Genomic DNA, 19,208 nt, shown 5'->3' with positions numbered 1-19,208 from the left:
ACCATTATATTCAATAAAATCAGAGTTTTATTCTCTTGTTGCAAAGGACCTTTAACAGCTGTTTATAATCTTGTCAAAGACCCTGTTTGAGTGGAACTAATCCCATAGGGGTTTCACTAAGAAAGAATGATGGTGGACGAGAGAAGCTTTTTAATGCTTCTGTTGGAAAGAGCTGCCTTTTGAGCAATGTGTGTGCTGTGACAGAAAAATCCTGGTTTGGTGACTGTCACTAGCTCAGATAACTGTACTATGCTGGGCACAGCAATCATAATCATTCTGGAGAATCACAGATCATTCTGGAGTCACCATGTTAAAAGGATTAGGCAAAGACTGTTTCATATGTTGCATGCCCAGGCCTCCTTTTTCTTTCTTAAGTAAATGCAAACTGAGAGTAATTTTGTTGCAGTCATGGAATATGCTGTGTTGAAATGGACCCACAAGAAGCATCAAGGGCAATTCCGCCTGCATGGGACCATTCCCAATAATCACACCATGTGTCCAAACGCTTCTTGAACTTTGTCAGGCTGGTGCTGTGACCACTTTCCTGGAGAGACTGTTCTAGTGTCCAATCACCCTCTGTGTGGAGAACCTTTTTCTAATATCGAACTTGAACCTCCTCTGACACCACTTCAGGCCATTCCCTTGGGTCCTGTGTCACTAGTCCTCACAGAGAACAGATCAATGCCTCTTCTTCCCCTCACAAGAACTGTGGGCTTCCCTCAGCCACTTCTAGACAGCTTCCCCTCAAGGCTCTTCACCATCTCCATATCCCTCCTTTGGATGCTCTCTAATAATTTAATATCTTTCTTATAGTGTGGTACCCAAAACTGCACATAATATTCAAGGTGAGGCTGCCCCAATGAAGAGCAGAGCAGAGCAGGACAATCCCCTCCCTTGTTCAGCTGGAGATGCTGTGCCTAATGCACACCAGGACATGGCCCTTTGGGCTACCAGGGCACACTGGTGTCTCGTGTTCATCTTGCCACTGACCAGGACCCCTAAATCCCTTTCCATGGTACTTCTTTCCAGCATCTCATTCCCCAGTCTGTCCATATATCCAGGGCTGCCCTATCCTAGGTGCAGAATCTGGCACTTTCCTTTGTTGTACTTCATACTGTTGGTGATTTCCCAGCCCTTTGATTTGTTGGAAGTCTCTCTGCAGTGCATCCCAGCCTTTGAGGGAGGCAACAGCTGCTCCCAGTTTTGTATCATCTGTGAACTTGCTTCGTATCCCTTCCGGTCCTGCATCCAAGTCATTCACAAAGATGTTGAAGAGCACAGGGCCTAAGACAGAGCCCTGCAGAGCCCCACAAGTGACAAGTCATCAGTCTCATGTCGTCCATTCACTGCAACCCTTTGTGTCCAGCCCCTGAGCCAGTTACTCACTCCTCACATGACAAATTTATTTAGCTGTCTGCTGGATATTTTGTCCAGAAAGTTATTGTGAGAGACAGTAGCATAAGCTGTATGGAAATCCAAAAAGATGGCATCAGCTGACTTCTCTTGATCAACTAGATGGGTTACATTGTCATTAAAAAAAATCAGGTTTGAAAAGCATGAAGCTGTGCTGGCTGTGACCAAGGACTGTGTAGTAATCAGCTGTGTAAACTAGAATATACAAAAGGTCCCTAAGCTTTATGACAATGTTAAAAGCCAAAGTGTGCAAATATCACTGCAGGTGATATTTGAAGGAGTAGCCCCAGATATAATTTTTTTGAGACTCCTGGGGCTATGATCTGAATATATAGTTTGTATTCTGCATCTCAGAGCAAATCTGTATGCAGCAACCCATGCCTCCAGCCCCCAGAGTGTACATGTCTGCTGTGCTGCTTTTATTTCTGTATGCAGTAGAAAATCCAGCCTCTTTGAACCAGGAGTCTGTTGAGTAACTTTGTTTTTCAGGTCCTCACACAGTTATGAAAACCAGTTCTTGTTGGGCACAGAGCACATACAGAAATTCAGGGTGGTGACATTTGTGCTATGAATCAGAACTCACAGTCAAGCTTTCTTACAAGTTTCTTGTCAAAATTTTTGTCACATTGGCCATTACAAGACACTTCAAAAGCCTTGGGTAATGTACACTTCTGTAAGAGATTTCTAGGAGAGTGTTCACTGGGCACTTAAAAATCACCTAAGAGGCTCAACTACATAGTTCTGAATAGCATGTAACAAATAGGTAGAGCTAGTTAATTTTGTTCAAGATTGCCAGACTAGGAGTGGTCCTAGGATAGGGGCATAGGAAAATGAAAGAAGCATACAGATATCATTGATAGAGAGCAAAATAAACAATATTTTTTTTTATCCAAAGGGTTCATGTTAATGGAAGGAAAGGCTGTCCCCAAGCACATTAACAGCTCCTAAATTTGGTTCTCCCTTCCCTCAGGCTAGACCCAGAAGACTGCAGCAGTCAGCACCCTAGGATATTAAGGGATATTCTGCCTCTTTCTGGATGAGGAATTCAGAGGGGACAGGGGAGTAGCCCTGGCACCTCAAGAGTCTTTGCAGCGTCTGAGTCAGGTAGTGGCAGCCAGATGCCCTCCAGCCTTATCTGCTACCCTTTTATTTAAGACAGGCAAAAATAATTTCTGGACTGACTTAATTAAATTCCACTAGGTCACAGGCTCTGTGCAACCCATCTTCACTTCTCTTCCACATTTATAGTTGATGAATGTCTACAGCCTTTCTCATTACACACAAGGGTTATTTCCAGAGATGCAGGCAGCAGGATACAATTCACAGGACAGTGAAATGAAGCAGGAGGTCTTATGCATAATTCTTCACTGAATATTCCTTCACTTCCTGATTCTATACCTGTTGTAAGATGGATACAGGCATTTCCTCCTTCAAAGTTTGCAGATGACAAGTGTGTGTATTAAAATGTAGTTAAACTGCAGCTCTGAAATGACAAGCCTAAACTGTTGGTAGACAGAGACAGGAGATGGACTGCAGCAAAGCACTCTGGCTTTCTCGTGGGCTCTTAGAGCAAAGTTTCTGAATTTATCAAGGAATTCAAATTTACAGTGCTTAACACAGAAAATAAAATGATGCATTGGAGGGATGGCAGCCTTGCTTTGAAATGCCCATTAGAGTGATTTATGTGAAAAGGATGTGAATTCTAGGCACTATACTATGAGAATCAGCTTATTAAATTCATCCACACACCACTCTTGGTAACTCTGGCTTTGCTGCCTTTGGTGCCCAAGGCCAGTCTCCACTGCAGACTACATATCTGAGTGATCTTAAAATATCTTTTGCAAAAATAAAGCTCAAGAACAGTTTTTCTTAAGTGCAGGTATCTCAGGCCTCAGTAATTTCTTCTCTATATTGAACCCTCCTGTCTGTTCTTTCCAAATGGTAAATTATCTCTGTTCTGAACTGGATTTATTTGGCTGTCTGTGGCATATTATCTTTACATTTTCTATTACTGTGTGCATTTTGCCTTTTTCTCTTCCTGTTTCCCAGCTCATCCTCAGAATATGATCTCTAGCCAATGGTACTGTTGCATTTTCTGTGCTTATTTTCCCATTTCCAGCCATTGGTACAGCTCCAGAATTTCTGTGTGTTAGCTCCAACAGAGTGGAGCTGTTTTCCGCAGTTGATTGTGTAGCTGTAGTGCCCTGGCAAGGCATCACTGCATTGTACTGAACGGGACTGGCTGAGCACTGTGCCATCCATACACAGATTATTGCCCTTTACAGCCCCTTTTATAGAAGTGCTTATGGCACCATAAGAAGTGATGACTATATATATAGCCAGTATATATGGCTCCATGTTGCCGTAGTGATAGGAAAGTGTACTTTTGCATGCTGGTAGTAGGGCATTGTGGATTTCTTTGGAGGTCTTCACTGCCCAAGCAATAGTTTGGTTAGGAACCAGGCTGCCCTCCAGCCCTGTGTCACCCCAGTACCAGGCAGTCTGTAGAGCCTTGGATGTCTCTAGGCTGTTGCCTCTGAGGTGGAATAACAGCATAAAATAAGAAAGCCATAAAGATATTCATAAAATAAAATGAGATTTTAATCTTCATCTTTTGTTTTCATCCTGAGCAAACTGTCTGTATTATGGAAATATCAAAATGGCATAAACAAAACAGATTCTCCTTGTGCTAGAAGCATGTTTTGGCTCTCTTGAGATATTTCATATATTTGATGCATTTGATATCAATATAACTGATATTGCACTGCTCAGAAATTTACATCAGACTATTCTTAGAACATCAATGGGAAACATCTATATTTGCCTATGGTTATTTTCTTCCCTACCCCTATGTCCAGTCTAGATGAAATATTTCCACATAGTTGCTGGGTAATCCAGGATAGAATTGCTTCCCTAGGCAGTATGCTGGGGAATATGACCCTGTTGTTTTTGCCTGACAAGATGCCCAGGTAATTCACAGTGTGTTTAACTGAAATGGACTCCAATACCATGTGATTTTCACAGAAGTTAACCATAGTGCTAGATAAAGTGGTGCATATATGTCCTTGATTATATATAACTTTATATATAGCTATATTCATTATATTGTATATTTCTATCTATAAATATATATTTAATGCATTTAAATAGTTACATCTACATATAAAGGCAATGATTCTTTATGTCTGTAACAATGCTGTTCGACTCAGGAGTCAAATTCCTAGTCCAATTGCAGTATGTACAGAGATCAGGTAAGTAAAAAGTATATGGTAAAAACTCAGTCACAGGAGTTTCTTCACGTACTAATAAGAAAGAAAGATCTTATTGGGACAGCTTACATAAATAAAGTCATTTCACATGTCTCAGGGTTACTAGATAATGCCTAGGGCATGCACACAGAGTGGTCCACCTGGCTTATCTCACATCCAGTTTAACAGGGGGTTGGTTATCTGTGACTTCAGCAGGAGCAAGGAGCCTTCAGGAAAAGCATGCTTCTCTCAGCACTCATGGAGTGCAGTGAGTGGCTTAAAAGAAAAGCACAGGGGAAAAAAATGATGTGTTTTCTTTTTACTCCCCCACAGATTGACCATCTCTGCTGAATGTCCCATGCAGCTTGAAGATTTCCCCATGGATGCACATGCTTGCCCATTAAAATTTGGAAGCTGTAAGTTCTCTTCTGGAATAAGAACTCAAAAAATACCATTTTCTGGCTTCTCAAGTTCAGAGATATGTTGTACAGATCTTTCACCCTCCTCCCCAGCCTTCCCCTTTTAACATGGTTCTTTAGCATCCCCATTCTGCCCCACTTGCTGCTACCCTGCTGCTTCTTTCCCATGACTATGCTTTATCTGAGCCTGCTGCTTTTCCACTCATGCTTGCATACTCCATGATAAATGGTGAGATGTTGGGTGATATTCCTTATATATCCACATCAAGTGTAACAGCCACTGTTAGATGGACTTCTAGATGCAGACAGCTAAATTGATAACTTGGTTTTACATTTGGAGTAAAACAGAGCTTTCACTGGACCGATCAGATTGATGTGCAATTATTATGGTATTTACATGAACCAGACTGCAGTGCAATATCTGCATTGCATATATTAAAAGAGATCTAGAATATTCAAAGAGGAAATATCTTTCCATTTGGCTTTAATAAATCCAGTCCTGTATCCTGTTACATGATGTTTAATACACATGTATTTGTATATATACACACATTATTCTAAACTGTATGCTGAACGATGATTTTTCCTCAATTCCAAGCCTCTAATCCACAACACTGCTGCCTTGCCAGAAGCTTACTTTAAAAATAACCCCAGGGAATCAGATGGTTATATTTAAAAACAAAGCTCTTAATTAAAGTACAAATGAGGCTACTGCAGCAGACTTTTTTAAAAATTTTGGCAATCAAATCAGAGCTTCCAGGTGCAATCATTGTCTCTGAAGACTTCTGATAATTACCATGAAAGGCATTTTGCTAGCCCCTGAAGCCACCTAACTTCAGCATTTTGCAATGTTTTTCAGCCGTATCAATTTAGAGTCACTAATCCTAGCAAGATTAAGCTTTGCCTTTATCATCTGTATCTGCCCTGATTTAATACTGACTATACATTGTCTTCTAGTGATCATACCAAGAAGTAAAAACGCTATTTTCAGGAACTATACTACATTACCAAACTTAAGAGAACTGATTTCTTTTCCATCTTCCAATCCAGATAGATTCTGTTTCCTCCAAATAGCCACCAGTATTATGCAGAGTCACTGCAAGTTCAAGTGTGTTCATTGACTTCAGCAGCATTAATTTACAGGAAAGCAAATATAAATCGGAAGGTCCAGACACCTTTACATTCCACTTAAAAAAAGTCTATGCAAATCACCCATTTAATTCTGAACTTGAAAATGGGAAAACATCTCACAGGAGACTGTAATTGCTTATATACAGGGTTAAACAAATGCCACTGGAAAGAATTAATAAGACAAAGAAAAAGAACTTATCCTTCCTGGTATTACGTATAGTTTACTCCACCAATAGATGAAGTTACATTTGTTGATTTCTAGCCTAGACTACAGAACTGATATGTTGTATAGTTTTATGAAATCTTGCAAAATATGCAATACTAAAACATAGTTAATTCAATACTAAAATATATATAAATAAAGAGCCTGATGCAGCAGAGGTCAATCTTAAAGTTAATTGGATGTTTCTGTGTGTTAGTTGATTAGGTGCAGTAAGGTACAGGTTCTAACTCTCTATATAGTAAGAGCCAAAAAAAAAGCATCCCAGTCAAACATGTGAGTGCATGACATAACATTACAAGATAAGCTACAAATGCTTAGAAGGAGTGCCCAGTAATCTGTCTGAAAGTAATTATATGTTCTGCTAGTGCCAATTGTGTTACATGTTAATCACCTCTTAGCACACAGGTAATTTTATTCTGTGTCAAAACCAGCACTAAGGATTTCTATTTTAGGCCTGTGAGGGGTGAATAGAGATTTGGTTTATGTCTCTTGCCGTGCTCAGAATAAAATCCTAGGATACATTTATAAGGTATTACAAGTCACCTTTAAGTTCTTTCACAGTGTGTAGGCATGGAACTATTTGGTCTGTGCTAACCACACCACTGGCCTCTAGAAAAAGTAAATTTACAGGGACAAGCTATAGACAGTCTTTCAGTCTTGGGAATATCTGTATTACTGATCTGACAGCTCCCTCGTAACTTATGGGGATTTCATGTGCATATGTTTGTACAAGTAGCAGCCAGTAAGTCTGAGTTTATTGAACCAGTGCAGGTATATTTTAGGAGAGGACAATATTTATTCCCTATTTACAAAAATATGGGTTTGCATTGAGTTACCTGCAGGCTTGCAGCAAGACAAAGCCTACAGGGGCATATGATACATAAGCATATACCCTTTCTGCTTTAGCTTTCCAAACTGTCTTTCCCTACAGGCTTTCTTTCTTAATGGTCTTCATTCCAAAAAGGTTTTTGAAAAGCCTCAAGGAATAGCATCAAAGTAAATGTTAAACACATTATCAATGGAGCTGGGAGGGTGGAGAAGAAACTGCTGCTAACCTGTCTGAGGATGAAGAGAGCAGGGCAGTGAAATGAAAGATCTGGCATATGGTGGATCAGCAGCAAAAAGGATGCTGAGAAGTGATCAGTGTTGCAGCAGAGGCAGGAGCAGGTTATTAATTTTCTGCTGCATGAGCGTTCACTGTGTTTGCTATAATTCAGCAGGCAAAAGGCAAAAAGTGCTTGATGTTTTCTTCATTATGAAAGAAAAGGAAAATTAATCTTTCTCATATAAATAAATGTAGATGTTGAGTTCTTATGTCTTATTTGACTGATTTATTGCTAAATTAGAATTGTGGGAGATTTTATGAGCTAGGAAACATGATATGTAGCAACAGAATATTTTGTAGAAATAATTAAAAGCCCATTCAAATACACAAAATATGATAAAAAGTTATATGTGCATACCACCAGCCTAGATACCTGCTGGGCAGTTCAAATGCCCACTATAGAAGTGATATTTTTTAGCACTCTGTGTCATGTCATGAAAAGTACAGAAGTTCAGGAACAGATCCTAATGAAATGAGCAGGGCAGATTTTAGTTGTCCTTCTCTTAAGTACAGCTCCACACTGCTCCAAGATGGCAAGATCAGGTGGCTCTGCTCCAGGAGTACATGTATACAGGTACTTTTCCTGTGGGATTTCATTCCTGCTAGGGGTCAGGACATCTGTAGAAATTATCCTGCAAAAGTCTCATTTAAAGGGAATGATGCACACAGATGATGCATAAGCACAGGCTCGGAGGTCTCTGCAGCAGGCTCTGCTCTCTTTGAATCCAGGGTTCTTGATGGGGATTGCTGTGACAGTATGTTCATTACCTCATGGTAGCATGGGAAAGGTGTTGGTTTCTTCCATGGCCAAATTTAAAATAGCTTTCTGATGCAATTCCAGTGCTGACCCATACTCTAAATAACTTTGCTGGTCAAACAAGATGTAATGAAAATTCCTGATGCCAAAAGCAGTTTCCCTAGGAGCACCTTAACCCAAGAAATTTGATCTCAACCCCAGGCTATTTCTGGTGTGGGAAGAAAAAAATATATAAAATAGCAAGGACATTAAAGCTTCCTAGCTTTATTGCTTCACCTCTTCCACTGACAGTCTCTAATACATTAAGAGTATGATTTAGTACAGTTTCCAAACGCCCATGTGTCACCAGGTAGGTAAGCATCATTATCTCTAGTGCAGCTGAAACAGAGAAGTTAATTGACTTTCTATAAGGTCATGCAGCAAATCAATGTCAGAAAAAGGATTAGACTCAACGTCTTTGGTTGGAGAGGCAGATGTCTAATCCACTAGACCATGAAGGCCTCTGCCCAGGAAACTGCCTTAACTCCTAAATCTCATTTTACTCCTGTGTTAATTATGTCGGTGTAACCTAGCTCACGGGGTTGCCCTGAAGATGAATTAGTTAATTGCTGTTACTTGGTGCCTTGACAATATCAGATACGGTAAGGTGGAGTCTATTTATGACACATGGCTGGAGTACATTGAGTTATCAGATCTTGTATTGTGGAATGGACAAATACATGAAGCAGCTGCCCACCAGTCACTCAGCAAAAAAACCCCCCATTCCCATGCTATTTTTAGAGTAAGTAGAGAGTTTAATGAATATTCTGAAAATAATAAGATCCCCAAGCTTCGTAAGCTTCACGGGAAAAAGAATACCTGTGTTTATTCCTGATTAATTTTAAGTTGGCCATGAAGATATTCAAGGTTGATCACTCTTGATCAACAAGCAAGCTTTCCAGCTCTTGGTAACAAAACAATTTGTAATGCCTGGTGATAGCAGCTAAAGCAGTTTATGTATATCTTCCTTTTTAGCACCTCAAACTAAGTCACAGTTTGACTTTTGATAAAGGAAAGTGCACAGGCTGGTTCTGTGCAGGAGATATGCTCAAATTATTTTCCTCTAATAAGCATGGTGAAATCAGAATAATGAGGAGACTAACTTCACCAGTATCCCAGATTTTATTGCAACACTGAACATTAAGGCACTCACTGTTCATAAACTATCCATTTCTTGTAGCCACTTAGAATTTATTTTTAAGAAAGGTATTTTAAGAAAATTTCCCTGATATTTCCTTACAATGCAGAGAAGGCACTGAGGTGAAGGCACCTACAGGGTTTTTTCTTGATTTTGTACTTTTCCCAATTAGCACCTGCAAGAGCTACGAGTAGGGCAGGAGAACTTGAAAATGGGGTCCTTTTAAAAAGACTTTAATTCTGGTTTAGTAAAATATTATAAATAATGTATTCGGCCTCTTAAAACCCGTGTGTAAAAGTCTTGTATAGGAATATAATTAAATGAATAATAAATAAAGACAAATGTTAATTTTAAGAGACTTTGAAAAGTGAGAATGGCTCTTAGGAAGCTTTTCATAGGTTGCTCTCAGGGACAGCTGGAACTGCAGTCTCATATGTAGAGGCAGACCTTTTCTGCTACTTGTCCCTATAGCTGGACAGAAGAGGCTCCTTGAATCTATTCCTGAGAGCAGAGACAGCACAGCTTGTTGACTCTGCTGGGATGTATTAGTGCCTTCCTTGTGAATGGACACATGGAGAGAGCCTGGACAGACCTCTGTGAAATGCTGAGCACCCAAGTTCAAGATTAAGTTGTGATTTTGCAATTTAAGGCAGAAGTCAGCTAATAGGGAACAGATAAGTTTGGAGGTGTTCTGCTCACTAAGATAATATCTTCTGTTACATTTTACTAAGGTTTATCACTGCTTCCTTAGACACCTCCATTGCAATGGATATTGAGTTACTAAAATAAGGTGAAATTAGGTGAATACTAAAACTAAATATTTCTAAGATATTTGATCTCTCTCTTTCAACCCTATATTACCCTCACCTACCAACCACCTCTTTAGTTAGCATACTTTTCCTCTTATTTTTTAGCTGTTTAGAAGCTAGAACTCCAGACACAATGAAAGACTTGCTTGTGGCAGCATCAAAAAGGCAGTCTAGACAACTGTGTTGGACCATTGTTGTTGTTCTACTTAAGTATAGCTAGCTAGTAAAGCACAGGTATGTAGCCTGAGTTAATGTTCTGTGGAAGCCTTAGAATGAATGGAGGGGGCGGAGACCACTTAATAGTATTGCTGTTATTTGCCTTTATTTTCCTTGGAATCATGGACCGATGACTTGTCATGGGGCTGTGTTGTTTAAAAAAATTAAATATTTTTATGCAGAATGAGCACAGGTTTTAGCCCATATCAAAAGTCTTGTATTGACAGCAAAGCTCTAGGGAATGGATGGGAATGGAGCTGTGAAAATTTCAGATAGAAAAATACGCTCCATTAGTTATCTAGAGTCCCTCTATGGCCATTGAAAGGAAATAAGTACTTCTGCAGTGAGGTTCATTAGAATTACTTTTGATATGTGCCTAAGGATGAGATGAATCATATTTTAGAAGTTCCTACTTTTCTGCAGTGCTGTCTAATGTAGGTAAGTGTATTATACCCTAGTCAGAACAACTTAGAAGTCCATTTTTCTCTGCATTGCTAGCTCAGAAATACAGAACCATACTTTGTTCAGAAGAAACAGTCACTGCTGTAGATTAGTTAGGTGTTACATTGTATTGATGGTGAGCTTTTGTATCTCTCCTAATGACTATTTCAGCTATTTCTGCTGGAAGTCCCATTTTTCAAAGGATTTCAATGAGACAGTCAGTAGGGCTCTTCAGTATAGAGAACACTTAACCACTTCTTCAGGCATCTTCTATGAGCTGTGCTGTTTCTTCTGCATTGAGTGCAGTGGGTTAGAACAGCAGACATTTAAGCCTTCTCACAGGTGTTGCATCATAGCCTATAGTCATGTACATGTATATATAACAATATAGCTTCTTTAATCCTGCATTTTGGGCAATTAGGTCACACAGTCAAAGTGGAGCAATGTAGCCCTGAACATCCAAAGGGCAGGTAATTCATCAAGAATGGTATGTTAAAGAAAACAATGTAATATTCAGTATTCTAGAGAAGAAAATTTCCTAACAGGAATCTACTTAGAAATGAAAACACAGGATTCTGGGCCTGGACCATGTGGTGGGTTTCTACAGCAGCTGTTGTTGTAGGACCCCAGTCTGCATAACTTGCAAATGAGTATGACCGTAACTTAACACTTGTCTGATAGGTTTGCCATAAAACTATACCTTTTAGTTTGACAAAAGGGAAAAGGGCTCCCTAAAATGATCAGATCAGTCAGTTTTACTTCACCCATTTTAGGGACACACATCCAGGACTTCCTTGAAAAGACTAAAGGAACTGTAATATATCCTTCAAGCACTTGCAGTAACTGTCACTATTTAACTTCTCAAAGGCTTTGTTGTATATACGTGGTTATTCTATGCCTGGCTGTGTGATGGCTTTCCTGCGGAACAGTGCCCAGCTCTGGGTCAGTCAGCTCCTACTTCTGGTCACCTGCTGTGTAGAAGCCAGTGAGTTCTTCCCTCTTAGCTTCATAACAATGTGAGAAAGGGAGGTCAGAAAGAACACAAGCTGTTGCCTTCCCATGTCTTGCAGCCAGCGCTGAGCCCAGGCTGCAAACTCTGCTGATGTGCAGTGGCCAAGGGCTTGGCTCCCTACCAGCTGAGAGCAGTGTCCATGCAGGCAGGATCATCCTTAACAAAGCCCCTTTCTTTGGATCAGCTTCCTGGGGGGTGCCAGCACAGCTTTTGTAGCAGCTGCAAAGAGCCCTTGAGCAGCCAGCACTGGAAGGCTGCGCTCCACCTGCTCCGGGAGCAGCGTCCTCATCATGAGGTGGCTCACATACTCGGGCTCTTTGGGGAAGAAAAGCCCAACTGGTGGTGGTTTTGAGCTCAAGGAAACAAAAGTTCAGCCGAGGGTAGGGCTTGGTGTGGAGGTACTCAGCAGTGGCAGTTTTGTCTCACGTGAAATTGGTCTAGACAGGATTGTGGTGGAGCCGCGTGGAGATCTGGGCTGCATTCATCAGCATGCATTTCCCACTTTGGAGATTACAGCCCAAACTTAAAGGCTGCACAACTGCCTGATTACAGGGAATCAGTAAGAGTTGTCAGCAATAGAAAACAACATGCAGAAACTATGTGTAATATGCTTAAGTTTTCAGATAGCCTTTGAGTGCAAAGCTGCAAAGACATTGCTGGTCTCATAATGCCCCAGAAGGCAGCGCCAGGCTTGCGGTTGCCAGCCGTGGCTCACGGGTCTATACCACCGGCAAATGGGATGCTATTTGTAAATGTGACAAATGGGTAGATACTGCTCCACTGCTTTAAAAGACAGGTTTTTAATGTCTCTTATTTTCTAAGGTGGCTGTTTCCATGGCTTGTAAGCATTTCATAAACATGTCTGGAATCATTCGCATGATCCCCGTGTGAGGTTGGTAGGTCTCTGCTGCCTGCATTTTGCAGGTGGGCATAAAGGAAGCAGAGAGCAATTACAGTCTCTTCTGTGCAAAGATAGAGTGGTTCATTACTTGCTTTTATTGCCTCTGTCGTTATGGGTCCCTAGGTTCAATTAGAGCCTCCCAGTGCTACTGCAGTACATTAATGACAAAATTACTTGCCTAGGGTTTTTGGGGAAGGAAAAAAGCTGTAAGACACTGTTCAGACTTGGATTTCAGTTTCTAGTCTGGCAGCTCCTTTATGACACCTCAGTCTCTGGTGGGCCAGGAAGTCCTTCACCTAAATTGCTGGAACCTCATTAGCCTCCCCTCCTGCGCAGAGTGCCAAGCCAGTCCAAGCTGTCATCTGGTGCTGCTGCAATCCCAGCCCAGCAAGCTTCTTCAAAGGGAACAGTTGCTTCATGTTGTCCCCCACGAAGAAATGAGAAGGAAAGAGAACTGTGAAGAAGGAAAGCCTGATAAGCCTTTTGGTTTTTTCCCCCTCTGCCATCATTGCCACTGAGTCTCCTCACAGCCAACCTGTGCTAGCAGCCAGCCATTTTGCTGAAAACATCCCAGAGCTAAATATGTCAGCAAAGCTAGGATTCCTCTCTCCTAAATTTATATTTTTGTAGGGTAAATATATACAGCTGAGCTGATTGCTCTCACCGTCTTAGGGGAGAGAAGTAGATATTTTTAGGCTCAGGTTAATCTCCTCCTAAAATAGGTCAGCTGATGGCTGTAAATAAGGAGCTGTTTTATGTATGCACAGAGAAAATGAGATTGTGAGTACCTTTGGATCTGGGTCTCCAGAGGGACTGGGATGGGACAGTTCCCAAAGAGAGGATGTGTGCCTGAGTGCTCTAGCAGAGAGCAGGTGCAATGGCAGTGCCCCTGGTCAGCAACAGCTCCCCTCAGAGAGGCTCCCTGTATCCATCACTGAGGCTGGGCACTTTGAACTGACAGCCTCAGGAGATTTTATCCCCTTCTCTGAAATACAGGGCTGCACTGTGCCCCAGAGCAGAGGTCTATAATCCATCTTCGAGGGTTTAGATGACTGCAGCTTTGGCATAGGGAGTAAGTTCCCGTGATTGCAATTTCAAGGCAATATTAAGGTGTTTGAATAATAATATTTCAGCCTACTCTCTCTGCATACCTATTGATTACACAGTCACACAGTGTTATTAATGTAGCAGTCCTTCTGAGATTTGTAAATGTCTTCATTAAGGGGTAGGATTCAGAAACAGAGGTATATATTTAGCTGCACAAGGAATTCCAATCACTCTCAGCTGGTTTCAGGCCATACAGATTTATAAGTAAGGGTGTTTTGAATGGTAAGCTCAGCAGATGGTTGAGTCCCTGATGCCACTTAAGTGGGTGAGAAGAATATCTATAGATTACAGTGAAGTGACAGTTTCATTCTATGATGTTACATGTGGCCAAAATTGCCAGATTTGTGAAGGCACCCTCCACAACAAGATCAACTGGACTATTTTCTAAAATTCACTCTGCATTTCTCAAAAGAAACTCCAGTGACACTCCTGCAGAGCAGTTCATGTTAGTTTTGCTAACATTAAGTGGCACCTTGCAAAAGGAGGGGACCACTGCAATTAAGATTAAGCAAAGGTGCTTAATCTTTTTAAAGGTACTATGTAAAGTGAGTAATGGTATCTGCCACACTGTGGAGGATACTTTTGTTTGCCGTAGAAAATGTCTTAACATCATCCTCATAATCATGCTGCTTTTCCTAATGAAGCAGCTAATATAAGTGCCTAATATTGTGACTGTAAATTCAAAGTTCATTAAGTGTTAGCACAGCATTCAAATTGGCTGGCTGGTGTGGAATTACCACATGCATGGCCTAAAAAGACCAACGTAAGGTCAGAAATGTTCATAGGATATTTAGCATTTAAAATACCACCCTAGCACATCCTACCATTCTGTTTCTCTAGTTCTCTTACAGGGATATTTATGGCAGATGTAAAAGGGAAAATGAAAAGGATCAGAGGCTGGCACACCAGATTTTGACAAGTTGCATATGAAAATCAGTTGTGTAGCCACCATTAAATGTGATGTAAAATCAATTCTCAGGTTAGTTCTAGCCTGAGACAGCTAAAAATTAAGAAAGAAGTTGTGTTAAATGTGGGTCTCAGATTCAGTCAAAGAAAGAAACTGAGTTTCTAGCCAGGCAGAGGCCTGGGAAAGAGCTGGGAAAGAATGCAAATAATTCTTTATCTCTCTTGTTTTTCACATTGTTTATAGTTAAGTTCTATCACTGTGTGTCAAGCACTCTGCACCAATGGTGTAGGTTGTTTTCACTTCAGAATCAATGGATTTGGTCCTTGAGGAGCTCTGTATAAAAGAGCGGTGCATTTTGAATAAACCAGAGCTTTACTCTCACAGCCTTCTGAATCAGAGTATTCTCATTCCCATCCTGCCTCGACAGCAACAGCTAAATCTACTGACCACAGTGAGAGGAAGAAACAGGAAGAGGCAAAAGAAGGAAGGCATGATGCTCCCTAACATCAGCTCTCAGATGAAAGTAGGAACGCTGCGGGGATGACATGGTGCTGCTAGTGCCTTGGAGCACTGGATATGTAACATCCCCACAGCACACCCTGTTTAGGCACCTCTTTCAGTCAGTATGTGGCAGGGGTCCCACACCATGAGTGGCAGAGTTCAGTTGTCTACACCTACATGTCTGTTCACTGTTTGGCATGCTCCAGGCTGCACAATGGAAAAATTCTTTGCTGGTTTGTTTGGTTTTTTTTTCCTCCTTTTCTGAGTAGGGCCTTGAGAACTTGCAATCCTGAGACACAGAGCTCAGTTCAGTGTGCCATGCCTGATTTTTACTGCCTATGTGTCAGATTTCACAGCAAGTAATCACTCCCAGTTGCAAACCCAGTGCTTGGGAAATAGATGCATCCCTCTTATGGTATGGGTGAGCATGATGGGGCAAGAAAGAGATGCTGCCACTGGTGATTGTGATCATTCTTGGGAGACATTCTGTGTTACTTTGCACAGCTCAGAGCTCAGGGCTCTTCTTAAAGGCTGCAGTTGCAACCTGTGAAGGTGCTATGCCTAACTGAATTCTTCGGACAGCACTGTTCATTAGTATTTGTGTTACATCCATCATCAGTATGACTGGGATTTAGTGTACCAAGTTGAAAACAGTCAATATATAGTATTAAAGAAGTCAGCAGATTTGCCTATGCTAATCATGAATCCAACCTCCAAAACCACAGTTGCTTTCAGTTTGGGTTTTTTCCTTTGCTTTATATTTTTGACCTCAAAGTTGGGTCATGTTTAGACTTTTCTCCCATTATCTGGAACCTCTAAAATTACACAGGACCTTCCACCTGATTTCTTTTTTTGAAAAGACAAAGAAAATTGCTTTTGCAAAACTATGTGTCTCAAAATGAATTTGACAGACATCTTGAGTTCTGTATGTTTCACCACCTTGTGGGTACAGTCTGTGCTTCCATTTTCTTCCCAAGCCAAATTTTTATTCCCACCTTTTCCTGAGGTGACTTGTAAATCATATTCTGAAAGAGAATAATTTTGATCTAACTTAGAGCTTTATTTTTTTAGCAATGATCAGTAGAGTATATTAGTGTTGCTTAGTAATGAAGTCTCTTGAGACCTGTCTGGCACATTTTTCAGAACATCCTATACTATTCCCTGCAGAATGTGACAACAAGATCAAATAAAACTGTATCAGGAAAACATATAGAATGCTACTTATATTACTGAATTTTGCTTTATTTTAATTTCAGGAAGGACAGAAATGAACTTTATAGTATGACTGGATTTTTTACTGTCTGTTTTGCAGCAAGTGGTGTCCTATAATTTTTCATTAATATGGTCATGAGTTTCATCAGTTTTCATGTATAATTTCCTCCTTGGATGTCCTCTATTGTCACAGATAATGATACTATGTCATTCCAAAAATTTTTCCTTATGGGCATCTAAGTTTTACTCATATCTGGAACCATTCTGAGTGCATAGCCTATCTGAGCTTCCCAGTGCAAGAAGACTTTGTGGAGGGAATCCTGTGCAGAGCTACAACAATCGCTGAAAAGCCGGGGCATCTCTACTATAATGGGAAACTGAGATCTTGGACTGTTCAGCATGGAGATGGGAAGGCTCAGAGGGTCCTAATCCATCTGCAGAAATTGCAAAGACTGGGGAATGAGAGATGAAGTAGAGGGAACTGTGTGCTGCTCAGTAGTGCCCATTGACAAAATAAGGGCCAATGGTCATTAAAAAACATTAAATTCCATCCGAACAGAAGAAAACATGCTTTTACTGTGGGAGTGGCTGAACACTGGAACAGGTTGTCAAGAGAGATTGACAGTTGGCCACAGAGATTTGAATATCAGGGAGATATTAAAAACCTGACTGGACATGGTGCTGGAAAAAATACTTTTGGTGTCCCTGCTTGAGCGGGGTGTGGAACCATATGATCACCAGAGGTATCCACCAATCCCTGCCATCCTGTTACTCTGTGTTACATGAATTTGTCATCCCGTGTATTTGTATGCATTACACTTCTCGATTGTGATGTATTTAAAATCATGAATGCTGTTTATCTGTTTGCTGTAAACTCATGCCAGCTTAAATGATCAGTCTCATTTTTAATGATTTCATGTCCCTAAAGTAATTGCCATAACCCTAAACTTCTCAGAAGACCATTAGAATTCATTACACTATGGCAAAGTCGTTATTTTAGGTTCTAAATCATTTAATATGTGGATACATTTTTCTTAGTATTTATATTCCTATTTTATATAAAAATTTTTTTTTAAAAAAGCTATTTTCCCCAAGACCTATCATACATATTAGTACCATGTCTTGTTATCGTTATATTTAAAAGTACATTTTTACTAGATTTCTTTTTTCCATTTGCTCTTCCTATAGAATGATCTCATTTGTACATCGAATCATCCTTATAAAGTCATTTTAATGGGAAATTTCAATTATGGTGCTCAAATCTTGCCTGAGTCACATAGGCACAACTGTTGACAGATGCTTTGTAATGGGCTACAAAGTATTTGTGCACAAACCCCAAGAAATCCAGCCTGACTTAGAATTCAAGCTGGTACAAGGATGGCTTTGTAGCAGTGCTGTTTTGTAGCCTGCAGGAGTCTGAGAGGCTGTAAATCTGGATCACTAGCGAGTTATATAACAGCCTCTAAGTGAGTCAAATACATTAATGGTTCGATAAGATAGATATTTGTATGTGTATTCAGATTGTAATTAGAGTTTCTAAAAAAGCTGAAAATTTATGCACATCTTCCCCAATCAACAGGCTTTGGCAGGGATTAGCAATACTCCCAAGATTAGGCAGTCTGACAATCCTTGTGGCATGTACTAAAAGTCACGATAATAAAGGCTTAGAATGTAACTGCACAATTGGAATTAATAAAATAGAAAACTAACCAGAAGTCATCTTTCTACAGTATCTCTTTGAGTTAATTCAGCATCCAACTAGCATAATTCTGAAAGGAAGGTTCCAACCATGGCTTGTGGATAAATGGCCTGTTTAATTGTGAAACGTACTTCAAGCATGCTGGGTGGGCATCCAAATACACTGCACAGGCTGCCTTAACTTAACTATGCAAGCACTGCTTTATGCTTCCTGTGAGGTCTGCCAATGGGTTTAGGGAGTGTTTTGGGGAGCGATTCCTTGTTTCTCAATTATTTTATGCCCTGTTATGCAGGAATGAAAACTTATCGGCAGATATCCATGGTGATTTTTTTTTTCAGGGATTGAAGCTTAAAAAATCGGTCCTAAAAATACATCTGGGTCCCATAGACTCGGAAGTTTGGGTTCATCCATCCACATCTAGGTTTATTTGACTTAAGGTGCAAAAAAAATACTCTTCCCCACCACCACTTTTTTTTCCCCCTGGAGTTTCTTTCAAATATGGAGGAGAGAGAAAAGCAAGGAGAGTGTCTGTCAGATGCCATCACTGCTCTGTGGTGGGGGCAGTAACAGGAGAAAACTCTCTGCTTGTGAGTTGCTTTTTGAATAGAAGGGAGGATTCTGCACTGCTCACACTGTTTCATTTGCAAATGAAAATAGGGTTATCCTCAATGACTAGGCAAAACCTGGGATTCTCCAGGTCCTACACACTTACTGTTGTACTTTACTAGACTTTTTCTTAATGTAATTTCTCTCTGGCTTTAGTCTCTCCCAGCCCACTGTTAACTGGCATAAGAAAGACCATGTCTGACTTTATTTGCCAGCCATACAGGAGCAGGAAAAGTGTGGGAGAAGAGCAAGGGACACCTTTACCGTTTTTATATTGTGTGCTGTATGTTGGCTTCTAGAATGTAGAAAATCTAGAAATCTAAA

General features: G+C 40.5%; 1 protein-coding gene across 1 annotated transcript in view; it reads left to right on the top strand.

Annotated features, from left to right (window-relative positions):
* Positions 1 to 19,208, top strand: part of GABRA5 (gamma-aminobutyric acid type A receptor subunit alpha5) — a 56,175-nt gene that overhangs the window by 22,749 nt on the left and 14,218 nt on the right. Inside the window, exon 7 of the mRNA XM_021546712.1 lies at positions 4,995 to 5,077. Coding sequence (XP_021402387.1) covers positions 4,995 to 5,077 — 83 coding nt within the window. The remainder of the gene's footprint in view (positions 1 to 4,994; positions 5,078 to 19,208) is intronic.

The sequence above is a fragment of the Lonchura striata genome, chromosome 2 (genome assembly GCF_046129695.1).
Source record: "Lonchura striata isolate bLonStr1 chromosome 2, bLonStr1.mat, whole genome shotgun sequence".
NCBI classification, from domain to species: Eukaryota; Metazoa; Chordata; class Aves; order Passeriformes; family Estrildidae; genus Lonchura; species Lonchura striata.
The sequence above is the reverse complement of the archived record's forward strand: the minus strand, read 5'-3'. Positions and strand labels throughout refer to the sequence as shown.